Below are 16,978 nucleotides of genomic sequence, written 5' to 3' on the forward strand. Positions count from 1 at the left end.
GCCAAAATGCAAGGATCCGAGTCAGAATCGAGCTCAAGTCAAGATCGAGAGCACGAGTCGAGACCGAAAACTCGAGCCAATATCGAGCTTACAGACAAGAGTCGTTACAATCCCACTAGAGGAGGAAATTCTGGCAGGAATTATGGAAAAGCTGATTTATTATGGGTCTCCCCACTATGTATTTTTAATTATATCTAGAGTAAGGTCCCTTACTATAAAGGGAATAGTTATTATTTTTGTAAAGACAGTTTTTACATTGTAATTCAAGTATCATATTCTCATATAGAGAAAAGTTGTTCTTCTAAGTAAGCTTCATAAATTGGTTCAACCTGTTCATTCCTAAAAATCATCTTCTTTACAACCGTGTTTACTTTGTACTCTTTGCAATCCATATTTGATATTTCTATTTATCCTTACGGTTTGTTAATGTTATACCACATATCTTTAAAAATTTAATTTATTCAAGCACCATATTCTCATATAGAGAGAATAGTTGGTCTTCTAAATTGGTTCATAAATTGGTTCAACTTGTTCATTCCTAAAAATCATCTTCTTTACATGTATTTACTTTGTACTCTTTTCAATCCATATTTGATATTTCTATTTATCTTTACGGATAAGTTATACATATCCTTAGAACTACGTACAAATTTAACTCTATCCGTTTTTCGGGTAAAACACGTGACAATCAACATTTGAGAAAGACGAATGCCCGAAGAGTTGTCGCAAGGTTTTTGGACATGAAATTTTAGTGGTAATTAGCACTCCTATAAACCATGACACGCTAGATAGTGCAGTAAACAGAATGAGCTTTTTATATCTAAAACCATTTGATAAACCGTTTAGAACCGTACGTTATAAATTCTTATTCATTGTTTTCTCTTCCGAAAAGTGCAGTCCATCTATTATGCGGAACAGAGATTGATTTCAGGAACTAGATACTTACTGCCACCACAAGTTCATTTTCAAACTTAAAAACAACTACTGTGAGATATACAAACTAGAATCTATTTATTCGTCTAATTCTTCTTCTTCTTCTTCATCATCGTTGTCGTCGTCGTCTTCATCCGCCACGTTACAATTCTCTTCAAAGCGCGTGTCCCAGTCCATAAATGCATCTAGAAACTCCGAGTCTATCTCTGGTAATCCTTGAATTCCTCTTTCTGCTCTAACCCAATCCTTCAAACACTCGAGCCTTTCAACCGAACTGTCACCCAATAAGTTGCTTTTCTCCCCTATTTCCACCAACACACCCTGACTATAAACTCTGTTTATTGAAATAGTAGACACAGGAACTGCTAATACATCACGAGCCATTCGAGAAAGTACTGACTGATAGGTTTATATTAGGGATAGTGGGCAGTTTGAATATAAATAGTTAGAGAATTCATGAAACTTGTATTATAAAGTATTGACTCAGCACTTATTAATTTAACTAGTTCAGCACGATTTTTTTCTTCTGAATATTCAGTGGGATTGTAGAAAATTTGAATATAATTTTCTAGTGAATCTCTGAAGCTCCTACTATAAAGTAACTCAACAATAATAAATTTAGTTAGTTCCCATTCGTCTAACTTTTTTGAATATCTAAATTGTTTTCCAGTTTTAGGGTCAATATTAAGTTGTAAAGCATTACTAAAACAACTTTCACTATGTGAGCTAAGTTGATCATGGCCACGCTTACTTTTTAATCTAGTATTACCGGATGGTGATGACATGATTAAGAAAAAGTCAAAGAAATCAAATAAGCAAATAAGTAGAGAAAATATATGAATAAAAGTTGAAATAAGTGATAAAAAATAGAAGATAATAATTAAACAAAAATCATACTATAATAAAGCAAAATTAATAATTAAAAGATGAAACAATGGTACCAAATTGACGAAACACAAAATTTGAGTAGGTGAAACTTGAAATCCGAGCACCGGTGTTCCTTGAGAACGACTATTATAAAATATAAATTTATATAGTTGAGAGGATAGGGAGATAGAGAGTTTTGAAGAGAAATAGAGTGTTTGTAGTGCAAAGTCTATGGTGTTTTATAGATATGAAGGAGAGAGTGATTTGTTTTTTTAACAAAACTTTAACAGAAAGAGACAACGGTCATATGTAATATAGCCGTTAACGGTCATAAATGGTTGACAAAAGCATTTGGAAAGAGATTAAATAAATCAGCCCTCTGTTTCCCAAACTATGTGTCAGATAGGGGTGCTTAACGGACGGATAATACGCTTAACGGTTCGACTTATCGGTTATCAATTTTTAAATGTTCTAATTTGTTAGCCAACAAATAAGATAGCGGGCGGTTCGGTATCGAATTAGCAATTATCGGACGATGTATCGATTAAATATAACACTAAGTGACTTTGAAAATTAAAATTACATGTAGTACAACGCGAAACTAAAATAACAGCTTCTAGTATGAAAGTCATCCTCGTATTCATTCTTATTTAAAATTACATGTTTTTGACTTTAATGGGATAATCATTTTGCCAGACCATCTTATTTCATATTTTTTTAATTATATTGTTTGAAATTTGGACATATCTAAACCTAAAAATTGTGCCATACATTATCGCTAAAATAACAGAATCAAAAGAGGCTAACAATAAAGAATGGAAGCCTCGTTTCACATCATAATGCATATCTTTTTGTTGGGTAAAAAATATGCAAGATCCATTATTATGCTTTGAATTACAATTATATAGACCTCAGCCCTCACTTGTTTTTCAAAGGCATTTTTCAATGAGATTAAATCTTGTAACATAGAAAAAAATTTAATTACTTTTCACAATATGTTGTAAAATTTTATTTAATAATGATCAAGAATGAGAGGGAAATAGTATCGCGAGAAATACCCTCCACAAATGCACAACAAGACACACTAGGCTGATGTGTTAACACATGTATACAAGAAAATTAAATTATTCTTAATGGGTTAACGGTTTATTCGATAAGAAAATTGAGTAATCCGTCCCCAAATCGTTAAGCCGTTAATTATAAAATCTCAATCCGTTCACCAATCATTACCCCGATAACCCGATACCAATAAGCCAATAAGCCATCGATTCGATTTTGAACACCCTAGTGTGTCAGACTATTATTTTGAAGCCATATTGTCCGGGTGCTTCAATGTTTGTTTACATTATTAAACTGGTGGCTTTTCAACATTCAACATTTGAGAAGGAAAAAAAAAATTAAATGACAAATGTGATGTGTCTTCTTCCATGTAATTATACTTTAAGGTTGACAAGAGGGGTTGCTCAGGATCAAAGGGAAATTAAAAAAAACATTACATTCGACGTCTCCTCATTAGTAAATAGGAACAAAAAGAAAAAAACAACCTTGAAATTTTCACTTCCTTCTTTTTGGTTGACCAGAGTTTGAAATTCTAGAATTTGAACTCAATTTCCATTTTCCATAATATAACTGTAAATTTTCGACCCATCTACACACTCTGCAGTGTGAGTTCATATTTGGAGCATTCTCCTTTTGCCTGTTATGTTCCAATAGTACGGGTGAAATACACAAATAACCTTTAAAATGGATAGTCTTAAATTTTTGTCTCCACTTATTCATGGGCAAAACTTCAGGTTTAACAACTATTTCCCTTCGCTAGTATCAGGGGCAACACATTTAACTTTTAACCTTAAATCTGCCAAAAGGACAAACAGGGTCAAAAGTTAGAGAGGATCACAAAAAAGTGTCATATTTCTGCAATTTTTTGAATAGTAGGCCTGAAAACTAGATTTGGCCATACGCCCAATTATGTAGTCAATCTGATAATGTGCAGAGATTTAGACGGTGTTTGGATTGGCTTAAAAGGCCAAGGGGGGGAACCTTTTAGGTTCTTCAACTGTATAGCTGAGAATCAAAAGTTCATACCACTGATTGAGGAATGCTGGAATAAGAGTAATGAGGAAACTCACATGAGAAGAATATGGAGTAAACTAAAAGTGATTAAGCAGGAGTTGAAGAAGACTAATATTGGGCACTTCCAAGATGTTGAAAAGCGGTTAAAAAATACAAGAAAATAGTGTACAAGAGAAGATGGGGCATGATCTGCTGAAAGCTACTCTGATTGAAGAAGAAAAATAATTAAAATACCAGCTGGAGAAATGGGGAGGAATTGAGGAGAGTATCTATAAGCAAAAGTCTAGAGTGCAGTGGCTAAAGGAAGGTGATTCAAATTCTGCCTATTTCTTTGCTACTATGAAGAGTAGATGCTCTATGAATTACATTAGATATCTGACAAACTCTCAAGGGCACATTCTACAAACTGAAGGTGAAATTAAAGAAGAGGTTATAGGGTTTTACAAAAACTTGCTTGGGGCTTCAACAACTTCTATACCAGCTATCAATCCCTCAGTGATAAATCAAGGTCCAATCCTAAGGATAGAGCAACAAAGAAACCTAATCAGACCTGTAACGAGAGATGAAATCCATCAAGCTTTAATGGAGATAGGAGATTTGAAAGCTCTGGGATGTGATGGGCTTAATGCTTTCTTTTTCAAAAAACCATGGCCTACTATAGGAGATGAAGTTGCAGAAGCCATCCTTAACTTTTTTAGCACCGGGAGTATATTTAAAGTTATTAACTGCACCTCAGTTACGCTCATCCCCAAGGTCAAGAACCCTACAAACATAAAGTATTACAGGCCCATATCTTGTTGTACGACTTTGTATAAGATCATCTCTAAAATCTTAACAAAGAGAATACAGGTTGTTATGGAGGACTTAGTGGATAACTGTCAGTTTGCTTTTGTACCAGGCAGGGTCATCACCAATAACATAATACTTAGCCACGAATTGGTGAAGGGTTATGGAAGAAAAGGAATATCCCCTATGTGTATGATGAAGATGGATATGCAGAAGGCATATGACTCACTATAGTGGGTTTTTTTGGAGCAGATTCTAATTGGGATGGCTTTCCCTGATGTTTTTGTTAGATGGATCATGAGTTGTATAACAACGGTTTCATACTCTATCTTATTGAATGGTATACCACCTATGCCTTTTGATGCCAAGAGAGGTCTCAGGAAAGGAGACCCCTTGTCTCCATTCCTGTTTGTACTAGCTACTAGCTATGGAGTACTTGACTAGGAATTTGAATACATTGGGGCGGATACCAGATTTCAACTTTCATCCGAGATGTGAAAAATTGCAGATAGTTCAGATTGGGTTTGCAGACGATCTCTTACTCTTCTGTAGGGGGATGTAGGATCAGTTAAACTGATGTATGATTATTTCAGGAAATTCTCCCAAGCATCAGGCCTCACTATCAATAAGAAAAAAAGCTCTGTCTTCTTTGGTGGTGTTACTGACGAGGTTCAACAAGAAATCCTGAGGGTTCTGGAATTCCTTAAAGGGGAACTACCAGTCAAGTACTTAGGTGTTCTCCTTAGTACTAAGAGGCTATCAATTTCACAGTGCCAGCCACTATGGGAAAAGATGGTGGGGAAAATAACATCATGGACTTCAAAACTTCTCTCTTATGCAGGACGACGACAGTTAATTAAAAGCAACCTCTTTTTTATGCAAACATTTTGGTGCCAGGTCTTTGTCCTGCCTAAAAATATCTTACACTTAATTGAAGCTGTATGCAGGAAGTTTTTATGGACCGAAGGTATTGAGTTGAATAAGAAAGCTCTAGTATCGTGGGAGAAAGTATGTTTTCCAAAATCAGCTAGGGGATTTAATGTGATCGACATATACACATGGAATAAGGCAGCCATTTGCAAGCACCTTTGGAACTTAATGTGATCGACATATACACATGAACCTTTCTATAGCTCCTATTGTCGGGGATATTCCAATGACATACAGGATTATAGCAGAGCTCCACTTCTCAGTTTCCTTCTCAATATCCTCTGCTTCCAACTGCACAAATTTCTCTCCTTCCTTAATCGAAGGAGCAATAAACTTTAAATCCATCCCCCTCGACGCCATTTTGTTACCCGTAACCACGCTTGCCCATGACTGTGTGCCAACAGCTTTAGATTCCATTTCTGTTCTCTTTGGGATCTCAGTCGTCTGTGCTATATCTTCAGCCACTGGTACTTTCATTATTATGCCATTAGTCTTTGGTGTTTTCGTAACTGCAATTGCCAGTCTCTCCATCGGTTTCGAGTTTGAAGAGCTAGCAATCCCAACTGAACTTAGCTTATCTGCCTCAATTTCCATAATTTTGCCTTGATTTTCCTGTTCCTTTGCTGAGTTTACTGGCGAAATTGAGCCTCCGTCACCATCAATTCTCACTCATTTCGGATAGTTAATTTGACCTTTCCCTAAGCTTTTCCCATCAGCACTTTGTTAATCCATGATCGGAGTCTGTGTATCCGTTTTCCGGGGTCTTCCTCTCCCCATTTTGGCCAGAAGCGCACGTTAGACAAGCCACCCTAATCGTGCGCCGAGAGCAGTTATTTTGTCAGAGTTAATTGCCACTAGTTAAGGTTCTTAGCTTAATTAAGCCAAAACAACTTAAAACAAGTCAAAAGTAATACCTTATTACCCTTATAATTTTATTATTATCTCTAAAACCGTTATTCCCTCCCGACTTTCTTTCTTCCTCCTCCTGTCGATTATGCGATTCCATTCTTCTGTTGTCCACAATGGGTTACTTGAAATACTACCCGACTGTTTCTCTTTTCTCTTTCAATTGATATTATTATTTAAATATTTAATTGCTAATAATCAAACATTTCACATTTGAGTGTGAGCAGGTATATAAATAATAAACCAGTCTCCTCTTCTAAATTCTTGCTTACAGATTGCATAAAGTGCTATCGTTGTGGTTATACGCCTAATTAACTTTTTTAGTATGTCATATAGCTATCATTATGAACATTTACTTACAAACTTTAGTAAAATTATTACGTATTTTATGTTATTTCTTATGTTTATAGTTTAAAATAATCTTAACTAACCGATTTTAGCTTAAAGTGAATTGAGACATTAATTAATTTGTATTTGCATCAATTTAAAAATAAAATATTGCAATAATCTACTCTTTTTAGTGTTAACAGGTTTAAGGCATTTTAATAAAAAAAAGTACTTATCAACATGTTTTACCAAACACAACAACTGTTTATTTTAAGTTTCAACACTTCTATCCAAACACGTAACTACTTATCTATAAATTAAGCTTCATTTGGGGCTTAAAAACTACTTAAATTCAGCTAATCCAAAGAGGGTCTTACAATGTTTGTTGGTAAGATCCCAAAAGAAGTTCTAGCTATGCCGCTGCTATGTCGGTGGGCGGTGGCTATATTTGTTTTACCCCGCTGTCGGTGGCTATATAGATTTAGGTAAACTACCAGACCAACCGGCAGTTTCCCTTTATTGCTCAATTGTACATTTGTACAAATTCATTTTCTATGGACCAGAATGACTGCATTGTTCATCCTATATCATCTTTTTTTTTGTCCCAAGACTCATTGGCCGGCCCACCTCGAAGCACCCAGCCCCCTTAACGTCCCCTTCTAACGCCGGTTTTGCACGTTTCCACTTTCCCCGCTCCCTTACGTTTTATGTTTTCTATTATACTAGTAATTGCGCCTTTACCGTCCTTCAAATTTTCAATTTTTCTCTCTTTTTCCATTTGGCATCTGTGAGGCTTCAATTACGCAAGAAATTATATTCAATGACCTGTAGAGATTTTTTTATCTTTGCTTACTTTATGGACAAATCTTTAAGATTAAAAGTCAAAAATAGTGTCAATAGAACATGTGAGAGACAACACTTCTTAAATTTAAAGAGTTAAAAAATCAAGAATGGTATCAAAGTGTCCAATTTGAGCAAATTACCTACTAAGGAAGATCACTAGCTCAAGATAAACAAAAAAAAAAAGGGAAATCGAACCTATGACTTATTATTAATGTTTTTTTATTATATAACTTCTTTTTTTTAAAATAATGCAAAAAATTGGTAAATAAAATATAAAAATATTCTAAAGTTAATTTCTTCTATTCAAATTATAAATGATCTGAATCACTTACTATCATTTATGCGGAAAAAAAACACGAGAACTCATTAGAAGATGGCCCTTTTCTCATACTCGAAGTCATTAGAAGTCTCCGTTTCCTTTTGCTTATTAGTCAATTAAAGTTGAAATTTGTTACCGTCAATTTCAACCGGATTAAGAATAACTTCTGTCAGATTTGTATTATCTGCCCTTCAAGGTTAAATATTTTTATTTTATTTTGTAAAAAGCAAACAACTAAATATCTTAAGTTCATACTTTAGGGTTTGTACTAATCAAATTATTCAAAACCAATTGAATAAAATGGTTCAAATAGTCATGGTTCTTGTGTTTTCTTTGTCATAAAAATAAAATCACCGAAAAAATGCGATCCAAATGAGAAATGCACTAGTATCAAACATCAAGTATGGTATGTTTTCAATATTTGGGATGAATTTTTGGCAGATTAACCCATGTAAATTTAATTTTTGCCGCAATGAGAAAGTCCAAAATAATTTTTCTGTCTATTTGATGACACTATTACCTTTTACGGAAGTCAAATAAATTTTTACTCTCATTATTATCTTTTCGAATATTTACTAATCTCTTAACTATAGAAAATAGCATGATTAAATTTCTTTTAAGTTGAGCATAAAATGCAAATATTATTTCAAAACGATTCAAGTAGCAATGTATGTAAAATTCAATATTTGAAAGTGGGGGTTGCTTACCATCAGAGCAACCGCTCTTGTCCTAGGAAAGTAATGTATAAGTAACATTTATTTCAAAACACAATAAAATTTGTTGTTTTATTTATAAGTAACATTAACTTCAAACACAATAAAATTTGTTGCGTATTAATCGGGTTGGATTGGCCCTTTTTCTAATTGACAAGTAACGCTTTGATGACATGGTTGTATCACGTGCCACCGCTCTCTTTATTCAGGAGTTTCACTTGTACGCGGACACAAACATGGGCACCACCCCTTCCCTTTGAATTCCATTTTTCACTTCTCTTTATTTTTCTCTATCTATATAAACTCCCTCTTATTTACACCTCTTCAGAAAGTGAAACGCTCCAATTTATTTATTTACATTAATTAACACAAATGGCAAAGGCTTCTGCTTCTGTTGCTCCAACCCCTCTTCTGAAAGATGAACTTGACATAGTTATTCCCACAATCAGAAACCTTGATTTCTTGGAGCAGTGGAGGCCTTTTTTCCAGGCTTACCATCTTATCATTGTTCAAGATGGTGACCCTTCTAAGGTCATTAAGGTCCCTGAAGGTTTCGATTACGAGCTTTATAATCGTAATGACATTAACAAAATTCTGGGTCCTAAGGCTTCTTGTATCTCTTTCAAGGATTCCGCTTGCCGTTGCTTTGGTTATATGGTTTCCAAGAAGAAGTACATCTACACCATTGACGACGATTGCTTTGTAAGATTTTTTTTCTCTTTTTTCTGTTGGATTTTGCAACCCCTTTTCTAAAAATTGTTCTTACTGCTCTAATTTGTTCTTTATTTGCTGAATTTTGTGTGTCAATGATTGGATTTTTACTTCTCACTTTATGTTGATAAGCGTTATAAAAATTAGATTTTGATTTCTTACTCCTGTTTTGGGAATGAGACACTCGATCTGCTAAACTATTTAAGAGATATGGAATGATGCAATTATCTTTGTTAGTTGTTTCATATAAGACTGGATATGATAACAACAACAAACCCCAGTGAAATCCTGGGGTATGCGGAGGCAGACCTTACATATGAGGGTGGAGAGGCTGTTTTCGATAGATAAGACTGGATCTGATGTAAATTCTTAATTGTGACTTGTTTTGAATGTGTAACAGTAAATTTTGCTGCACTGTGTCAAATGCTGGGTCTCTAATTGCTCCGAGTCTGTATCTTATTGATTATATATATTTGAAAAGGGAACATTTTTCCAGTAGATGGGGATGTACCAAATATACCTATAGTATAGTGTAACTTTGATTGTGGTTATCAACATTTTGGTAACAGGTCTCTTGCTCAATTTTAGTGCTTTAAAGTGAGGAAAGAAGTGGTGTAAGTGGTATTAATGGATTGGTATTTTGTATTAATTTACAGGTAGCCAAGGACCCAACTGGCAAGGAAATTAATGCACTTGAGCAACACATTAAAAATCTGTTGTCCCCATCAAGTCCATTTTTCTTCAACACATTGTATGATCCGTACAGAGAGGGTGCAGATTTTGTGCGTGGGTACCCATTCAGTCTCCGTGAAGGTGTACCTACTGCAGTTTCACATGGTCTCTGGCTCAACATCCCTGATTATGATGCACCTACCCAGCTTGTCAAGCCTCTTGAAAGGAACACTAGGTATCAATGCCATCTCACTTTTAGATTTTCTTGGTCTTAATTCCTTAATGCGAAGGTCTCTAACTCGTGTGTTGTCTTTTTCAGGTATGTTGATGCTGTTATGACTATCCCAAAAGGAACCCTCTTCCCTATGTGTGGCATGAATTTGGCATTCGACCGTGAGTTGATTGGCCCTGCTATGTACTTTGGACTCATGGGCGATGGACAGCCTATTGGACGCTACGACGATATGTGGGCTGGTTGGTGCACCAAGGTACTGCTAATTGTTCCATTACCAGCATTTTTTGCTTTGGTATTATACTGTCGAGAAGCAGATCCAGCATTTAAACTTTGTGTTTAATCTTTAGAGTTTTTAGACTGAACTAATTGTGTATATCAGTTTAGGAATAAATAATTGTTGAATATTCAGTGGTTTTCCACACACGCACTCGCACATTGTACAAAGGCTGCATCCAGCTGTGATTACGTCTTCTATCGTTTAGTATTTTACGCCAAAGATGAAGTGGAATTTCTTGTTTGTGCAGGTGATCTGTGATCATTTAGGATTGGGAGTCAAGACAGGTCTGCCATACATCTGGCACAGCAAGGCCAGCAATCCATTTGTGAACCTCAAGAAGGAATACAAGGGTATTTACTGGCAAGAGGAGTTGATCCCATTCTTCCAATCTGTTGCCCTTCCAAAGGACTGCACCTCTGTCCAAAAATGCTACCTTGAACTCTCCAAACAAGTGAAGGCAAAACTTGGCAAAGTGGATGATTACTTTAACAAGCTGGCAGATGCTATGATCACATGGATTGAAGCATGGAACGAGCTCAACCCATCTGCGGCGGCTGCTGCTGTGAAATTACCCAATGGCAGCTCAAAATAGATAAAATCAATAGAGTACTTTAACTCATAGTTCACCTTGGTTATAGGTGCTTGTAGTTGTATTACTATCATCGTCTTCTCAGTTCAAGCGTTTTGTCCTTTTAATTATGTTTTGTAGTACGGAGGTTGTTAATCTTGTTATGTCCGGAGAGTTGAGGACAATATCTATGCGACTATGCCATTAATTTAATCAAAACTATTTTTTTTTCTTACCTGCCGGCTGTTTTGGATTTCAGAAGCATATTCTTCAACAAGTTGGCTTTTGTTGTGTTCTCAAAATTTCCGTAATGCAAAGCCAAAAGCAAACTTTCTGAGTAGAAAAATCAAAAGAGAAACGACAGATTGGCCTAAGAAAAATCATCACATTGGAACGCCATAATATTAATAAACCTTTCTGAATATGGAACACCTAGACATATACGATTGACTAGGCAATCAATTAGGAATAATAGCAACATTGTTAAAACTAAGATGTTTTAAGAAATAGAATGTAACAGTTGGTCTTGGAAGATATACAGCAGCAAAAAAATTGGCATTTCTTTCTCTATTGTTACAGGTAAATAGATAGGCAAAACGGGTGGGAAAATAGGAAAGTTTAAGCTGATCAAAATATTGAGATTTTGAAGAAAATATAGTTCGCATAGATCTCTGGAAATAAAAAGTTTTCAAACGGAAAAGAGTGTCAAAGCTATTCGGATTAAATTAAAAACAAAAAAAACGCCGTTGCCGGGGATCGAACCCGGGTCACCCGCGTGACAGGCGGGAATACTCACCACTATACTACAACGACTTGGTGTCAAACTCTTAACACAAAGTTTTATATTCCCATGCAATATGTAGAAGGTTTACATTACAGAATAACACCATACAAATCAATAAAGACTATCGAACTGCAGTTCATAAATTACGAGTGTCTTGCTATATCTTTGGAGATAAAACATAACAATATCAATCAACACAACCGCGAGTTGGACTCCGAAGATAGTGAATCAGATACAACAATTTGATCTGGTCTTTTAATGTCTCGTAAAATATCATACAATTAATTAATGTTCCACAACTGACTAGCTAAAAGCATATAACTGCAATATCTATCTCTATCTATCTATTTATATTATATTATTATTATAAAAGCACGAATAATTTATGTTAAATGTTGAACGACTAAAATATCCCTAAAATATTAATCGACTTTTATGCTCTTAAATATTTATATAGTTTAAGGATCTAATTGTAATTAATTTACTCAATGATGAATTTTTTTTTCGATTTAAACTACACATACATCGACCTATAAAGTTGATCCTACTTGAATTAGAAAAGCACATTAATAATTTTCTTTTAAAAATTAAAGTGTCTTACGTAATTTACTACAACATATGTTGTAGATTGAATTTTAACTTATGAGTAAAATGATTTACCGATTTATAAAGCTTAAAAGAAAAACTATAACACTTATTAATGGTACTTATTTTTTTCTATATCTTCCCCAATTGAAAACGTATATATTTATATCTACAACTATCTATATTATTATAAAAGTATTGTTAGAAAGCTATATGTTGATGGACTAAAATATTGTTAGAAAATTGATCACATTTTTACCCTTCAAAACATATATTTGTACAAAAGAATAAATCCATGTTGGTTGATAAAATTGTCGTATTTGGGACTATCTAATATATTGGATACCGAAGTCAATTAATAATATATGTTTAGAATTTTTAATGAATGAATCCTTCTCTTATTTGAACAAGAACTAGAGTCTGATTTCAATTTAGTTTTGAAGCTTCAAGCGTATACTAATTACACATGGATAAGTAAAAATTAATTTTATTCTTTTTGAAAATTATCATACAAGTAAAACTATCTTCAGGTTGACAATAATCTTGGCTTAAATAGATATATTTCAATAAAAAAGACTAGCGATGATGAAAGAAATTAGAAAATAAAGTCGAATCAATTATAATATAGTATTAAAAATTAACTTGGTTAAAATTCATACTAGAAGAAATAAGAATGAAACAATAAGTATTCAAAATGAGTTGACATTTATTATTATTTTCATTTTTCATCTATTCCAACTATTGGCTCTCTGTGGTTTTTTTATACGTAATAAATTTTTGATTGTAAAATACACATTCAGTATTAGTCATTTTTAGACTTTACATTACTTAATTATCCATTTTTTTTCCCTAGAAACTATATGACCTAGCCGCTCATTCCAATAGTTCTAAAAGAAAGATATAATTTTTTTAATTAGTGTTAATTTGATGACTGTTTGAATAATTATAATAAAAAATATATAACGATTTCGATCATTTTAGGTTTAATATTATGTCACAAAAATGACTACAATTTTTGTAAGCTTACCCCAAAGGATATACCCTTCAAATTAATATAAAATACATGTGCTCAAAACTTTTACGTGTGAACCATTTTATTCTAAAAACTATATGACGAGACACTTTATTTCAAATAATTAAAATACACTTTTAGAGTTATTATAAAATTTAGGTTTAATTTATTATTATTATTATAAAAATACAAATTTTCAAGGCAAAATGTTGATTATTGACTGAATATCCACATGCAATTATTAAACAGACTAAATATCTACGTGCAATTATTAACGTGCAACGTACGTTCATAGAGACTAGTACTATATTAAAAACATGAAGCTTTTATCGAAATGTTGTTCGTCTTTTTTGCCATTCGTAAATACATTTTACGTTGGATAAAATTATAAATAGATATTAAATGTTTGTTTTCTTATAGACAAAGACTAAAATTTCCTTAAGATTTAAAAGGAAATAGAAGAAGAGAATAATTAGGTTTTAAATTAATTAAGGTCTGTCCATATACCATAATGTCATTTTAGGAGTTTTTTCCCCCTTATTAAAAAGGAAACAAGAATGTATATGTTTAATCACAGTAGTACTTTTAGTTTTTGTGTAACTAATATTTAGGTATTTGAGATCTATTATAAATTTTTCATTTTGACACCATCCCCCCGCGGTAAGGAAGGCATTAAAACAAACTCTTAATCGAGTACTAATTCGAGAAAAGATTCATATTCATATGAAGCTATATGAATGGCCAATAAGAAGTTTTACGGAACAAGTTCTCCATTGACAATAACCAAGATGAACTACTTCACATAACACATGAATATTTTTTTTTATAAGTTAATTTTCTCCATCACATGAATTATCTTTCAAAGATTAATTTTTATGTATCTATCTCAACGGAGGATGAATTATGCCAGCATTCTTTCTTGCTTTAATTGTATGAGTTAGCCGCTTTATCAATGTTGCCTCAAGCATGAATTATTAGTATTTCAAGAGGCCTATGGTTTTAACACTTTTCCTGATGTGTCAAAAAATTATAAAATAATAAATCTCTATTACCACTACCATTGTATGCGGTTGTATTTAAGTATATTAATTTTGAGTGATATGGGTATCTTTGTATTTTCGGCCATGGCCTTTTTCTTTTATATATCCATTCTTTTATTATTTCTCTTCCTCTAAATTCTCTATGTTATGAGTTTTCATTCACAGGTTCTTTTCGAATAAATTTGAGTTGAAAATTTTGGCTGAATTGTACCGCCGATCCGTATGGTGAGTATGAATGAAATTAACTCTATTTCTTTTTGGGCAAAGGTCCAAATATGCCCTTGTATTATACGAAATTGAGCACATTTGATCTTCGTTAATACTTTAGCTCAAATATGCCCTTACCGTCACATAGTTGGTCCATATATGCCATTAGAGTTACACAGTTGGCCCATATATGCCCTTTTCGAAACGGAATTCACCCAAACTAATTAGTTTTCTTTAATTGTATTAAAGTATATTACAAACACTATTTCCTTTTTATTAGTACTTTTTTTCTTTACCTTTCTCTTTTCTTTCTTCTTTTTTCTTTTCTTCTCTTTTTTTTCCTTTTTCTTTCTCCCTTATCCGTTTCCTCTATTACTGATGTCTTCTCCATTTTCGTCACCAATTTCAATTGATAAAACTCATGAATTCCAATTACTAAGAAAATTCTCCCATAAGGTAATCAAGTTCCAATTTCACTGGCCCTCTAAATAAACGAAATTAAATTATTTCAAAAATTATGGTTTAAACTTTAAAATAATAAAAACATCTCAACCTTTAACAATACTCAAAAGACCAAAATATTTAAATTATTTTCAGAAAGATAATTTAATAATTAAAAGTCTAGAGTTCAAGTTGTAGTGTTATAAATTTGAGTTGTTAGTCTTTTTTCAGCAAGACATTTCCTATTTTTTTTTATTAACTATGTAGATTAGAGGTGTACATGGAACGGGTTGGTTCGATTTTTATCAAAATCAAACCAAACCAATTATATCGGTTTGGATTGTTCGGTTTTGTTGGATTTTCGGATTTTTTGTTACATAAATATTATTTCAATCTTACTTTGTTAAATTTTTTAGAACTAAATATATGTTCAGTAAAAATTAAAAAATTGACAAACATATGATCTATAAAAATATTCTTATGGGAGAATTTTCTTAGTAATTAGAATTCATGAGTTTTGTCAAGTGAAATTGGTGATGAAAATGGAGAAGCCATCATTAATGGAGGAAATCGGATAAGGGAGAAAGAAAAAGGGAAAAAAAAGAGAAGAAAAGAAAAAAGAAGAAAGAAAAGAGAAAGGTAAAGAAAAAAAATACTAATAAAAAGGAAATAGTATTTGTAATACACTTTAATACAATTAACTAAAGAGCTAATTAGTTTGGGTGGATTCCGTTTCAAAAAGGGCATATATGGGCGAACTGTGTAACTCTAAGGGCATATATGGACCAACTATGTAACGGTAAGGGCATATTTAAGCTAAAGTATTAACGAAGGGCAAACGTGCTCAATTTCATATAGTATAAGGGTATATTTGGACCTTTTTCGTTTCTTTTATTATATTCTTTTTTTGTTGTAACTTTCTTATTGTACCTTCGACTCATGTTGTCTATGTTGTTATTGATTTGTTGAATTATTTTGGAGGAAGGACAAACCTTCTTTTTTTTTTGCATGTCGGTAACATCTTATTGTTCATAATTAATTAATTATTTACTACTTTTCTTGTGTGATAAATGAAAGCTACTTGGCATTCGCTGGATTATTAATGTAGTAAGTTTCTGGTTATCATTTCCTTGCATATATATGTTGGTTTATTTACTATCCATAGATTACTGCCAAAATAATTGGAATAAGTATGATCTCTGTGTGATTTTCTTTTCATTTATCCTTTACATGAAGGAAAGAACGCTTGATACCGGAAACAAAAAAAGGAAAGAGAGGTCAACGCTATCGTTTAATATTACATATATAAATGATTAGGAATGAACGTGTTCAAATTAGAAAAAAGTAATGAAAAAGTTACAAACTTTAGAAAGATTTATTCAACGTTTAATTATTTTCAACGAAGATCTTAGTGAAATATTATTTGTCTTCTTTACCTTTTGAAAGTAGAGTTCACATCGCACAAAATAATTATTTTATTATTTTTTAAAACACTTAGAGCTTTGACATTAATAATTAAACTATGCCTATTATGTTTTTTCTTATAACCTGAACAATGTAGAAACTCCTAATATTTAGAAATTTAATTCAACTAAGGATTTTTAATCGTTACAAATTTTAATATGGTAACCAAATCGATCTAGAATTCGTTCGCCTTATATGTAGAAGTACTTCTTATATGGTATATACCAGATAAGTATAATTTTTTCTTTTCCGATCTCTCTTGCCCTTCTTAATTTATACCCTTTT

General features: G+C 32.8%; 1 protein-coding gene and 1 non-coding gene across 2 annotated transcripts; one reads left to right on the plus strand and one right to left on the minus strand.

The window, feature by feature from the left end:
* Positions 1-8,928: 8,928 nt before the first annotated feature.
* Positions 8,929-11,395, plus strand: LOC107774692 (putative UDP-arabinopyranose mutase 2). Its single transcript, XM_016594316.2, has 4 exons — positions 8,929-9,399; positions 10,065-10,315; positions 10,400-10,568; positions 10,840-11,395. Exons 1-4 carry the CDS (start codon positions 9,070-9,072, stop codon positions 11,182-11,184), a joined length of 1,095 nt encoding a protein of 364 aa, XP_016449802.1. The 5' UTR covers positions 8,929-9,069; the 3' UTR covers positions 11,185-11,395.
* Positions 11,396-11,901: 506 nt separating this feature from the next.
* On the minus strand, positions 11,902-11,973 carry TRNAD-GUC (transfer RNA aspartic acid (anticodon GUC)). The gene has a single exon. It is a non-coding gene; the product is annotated as a tRNA-Asp (tRNA).
* Between the last annotated feature and the right edge of the window lie 5,005 nt (positions 11,974-16,978).

The sequence above is a fragment of the Nicotiana tabacum genome, chromosome 4, assembly GCF_000715075.1.
Source record: "Nicotiana tabacum cultivar K326 chromosome 4, ASM71507v2, whole genome shotgun sequence".
NCBI lineage: Eukaryota > Viridiplantae > Streptophyta > Magnoliopsida > Solanales > Solanaceae > Nicotiana > Nicotiana tabacum.

Coding starts and splice junctions, on each gene's coding strand:
- LOC107774692 (XM_016594316.2), top strand. CDS start 9,070: ATGGCAAAGGCTTCTGCTTCTGTTGCTCCAACCCCTCTTCTGAAAGAT. Junction 9,400..10,064: donor CCATTGACGACGATTGCTTT/GTAAGATTTTTT, acceptor ATTAATTTACAG/GTAGCCAAGGACCCAACTGG. Junction 10,316..10,399: donor CCTCTTGAAAGGAACACTAG/GTATCAATGCCA, acceptor TGTCTTTTTCAG/GTATGTTGATGCTGTTATGA.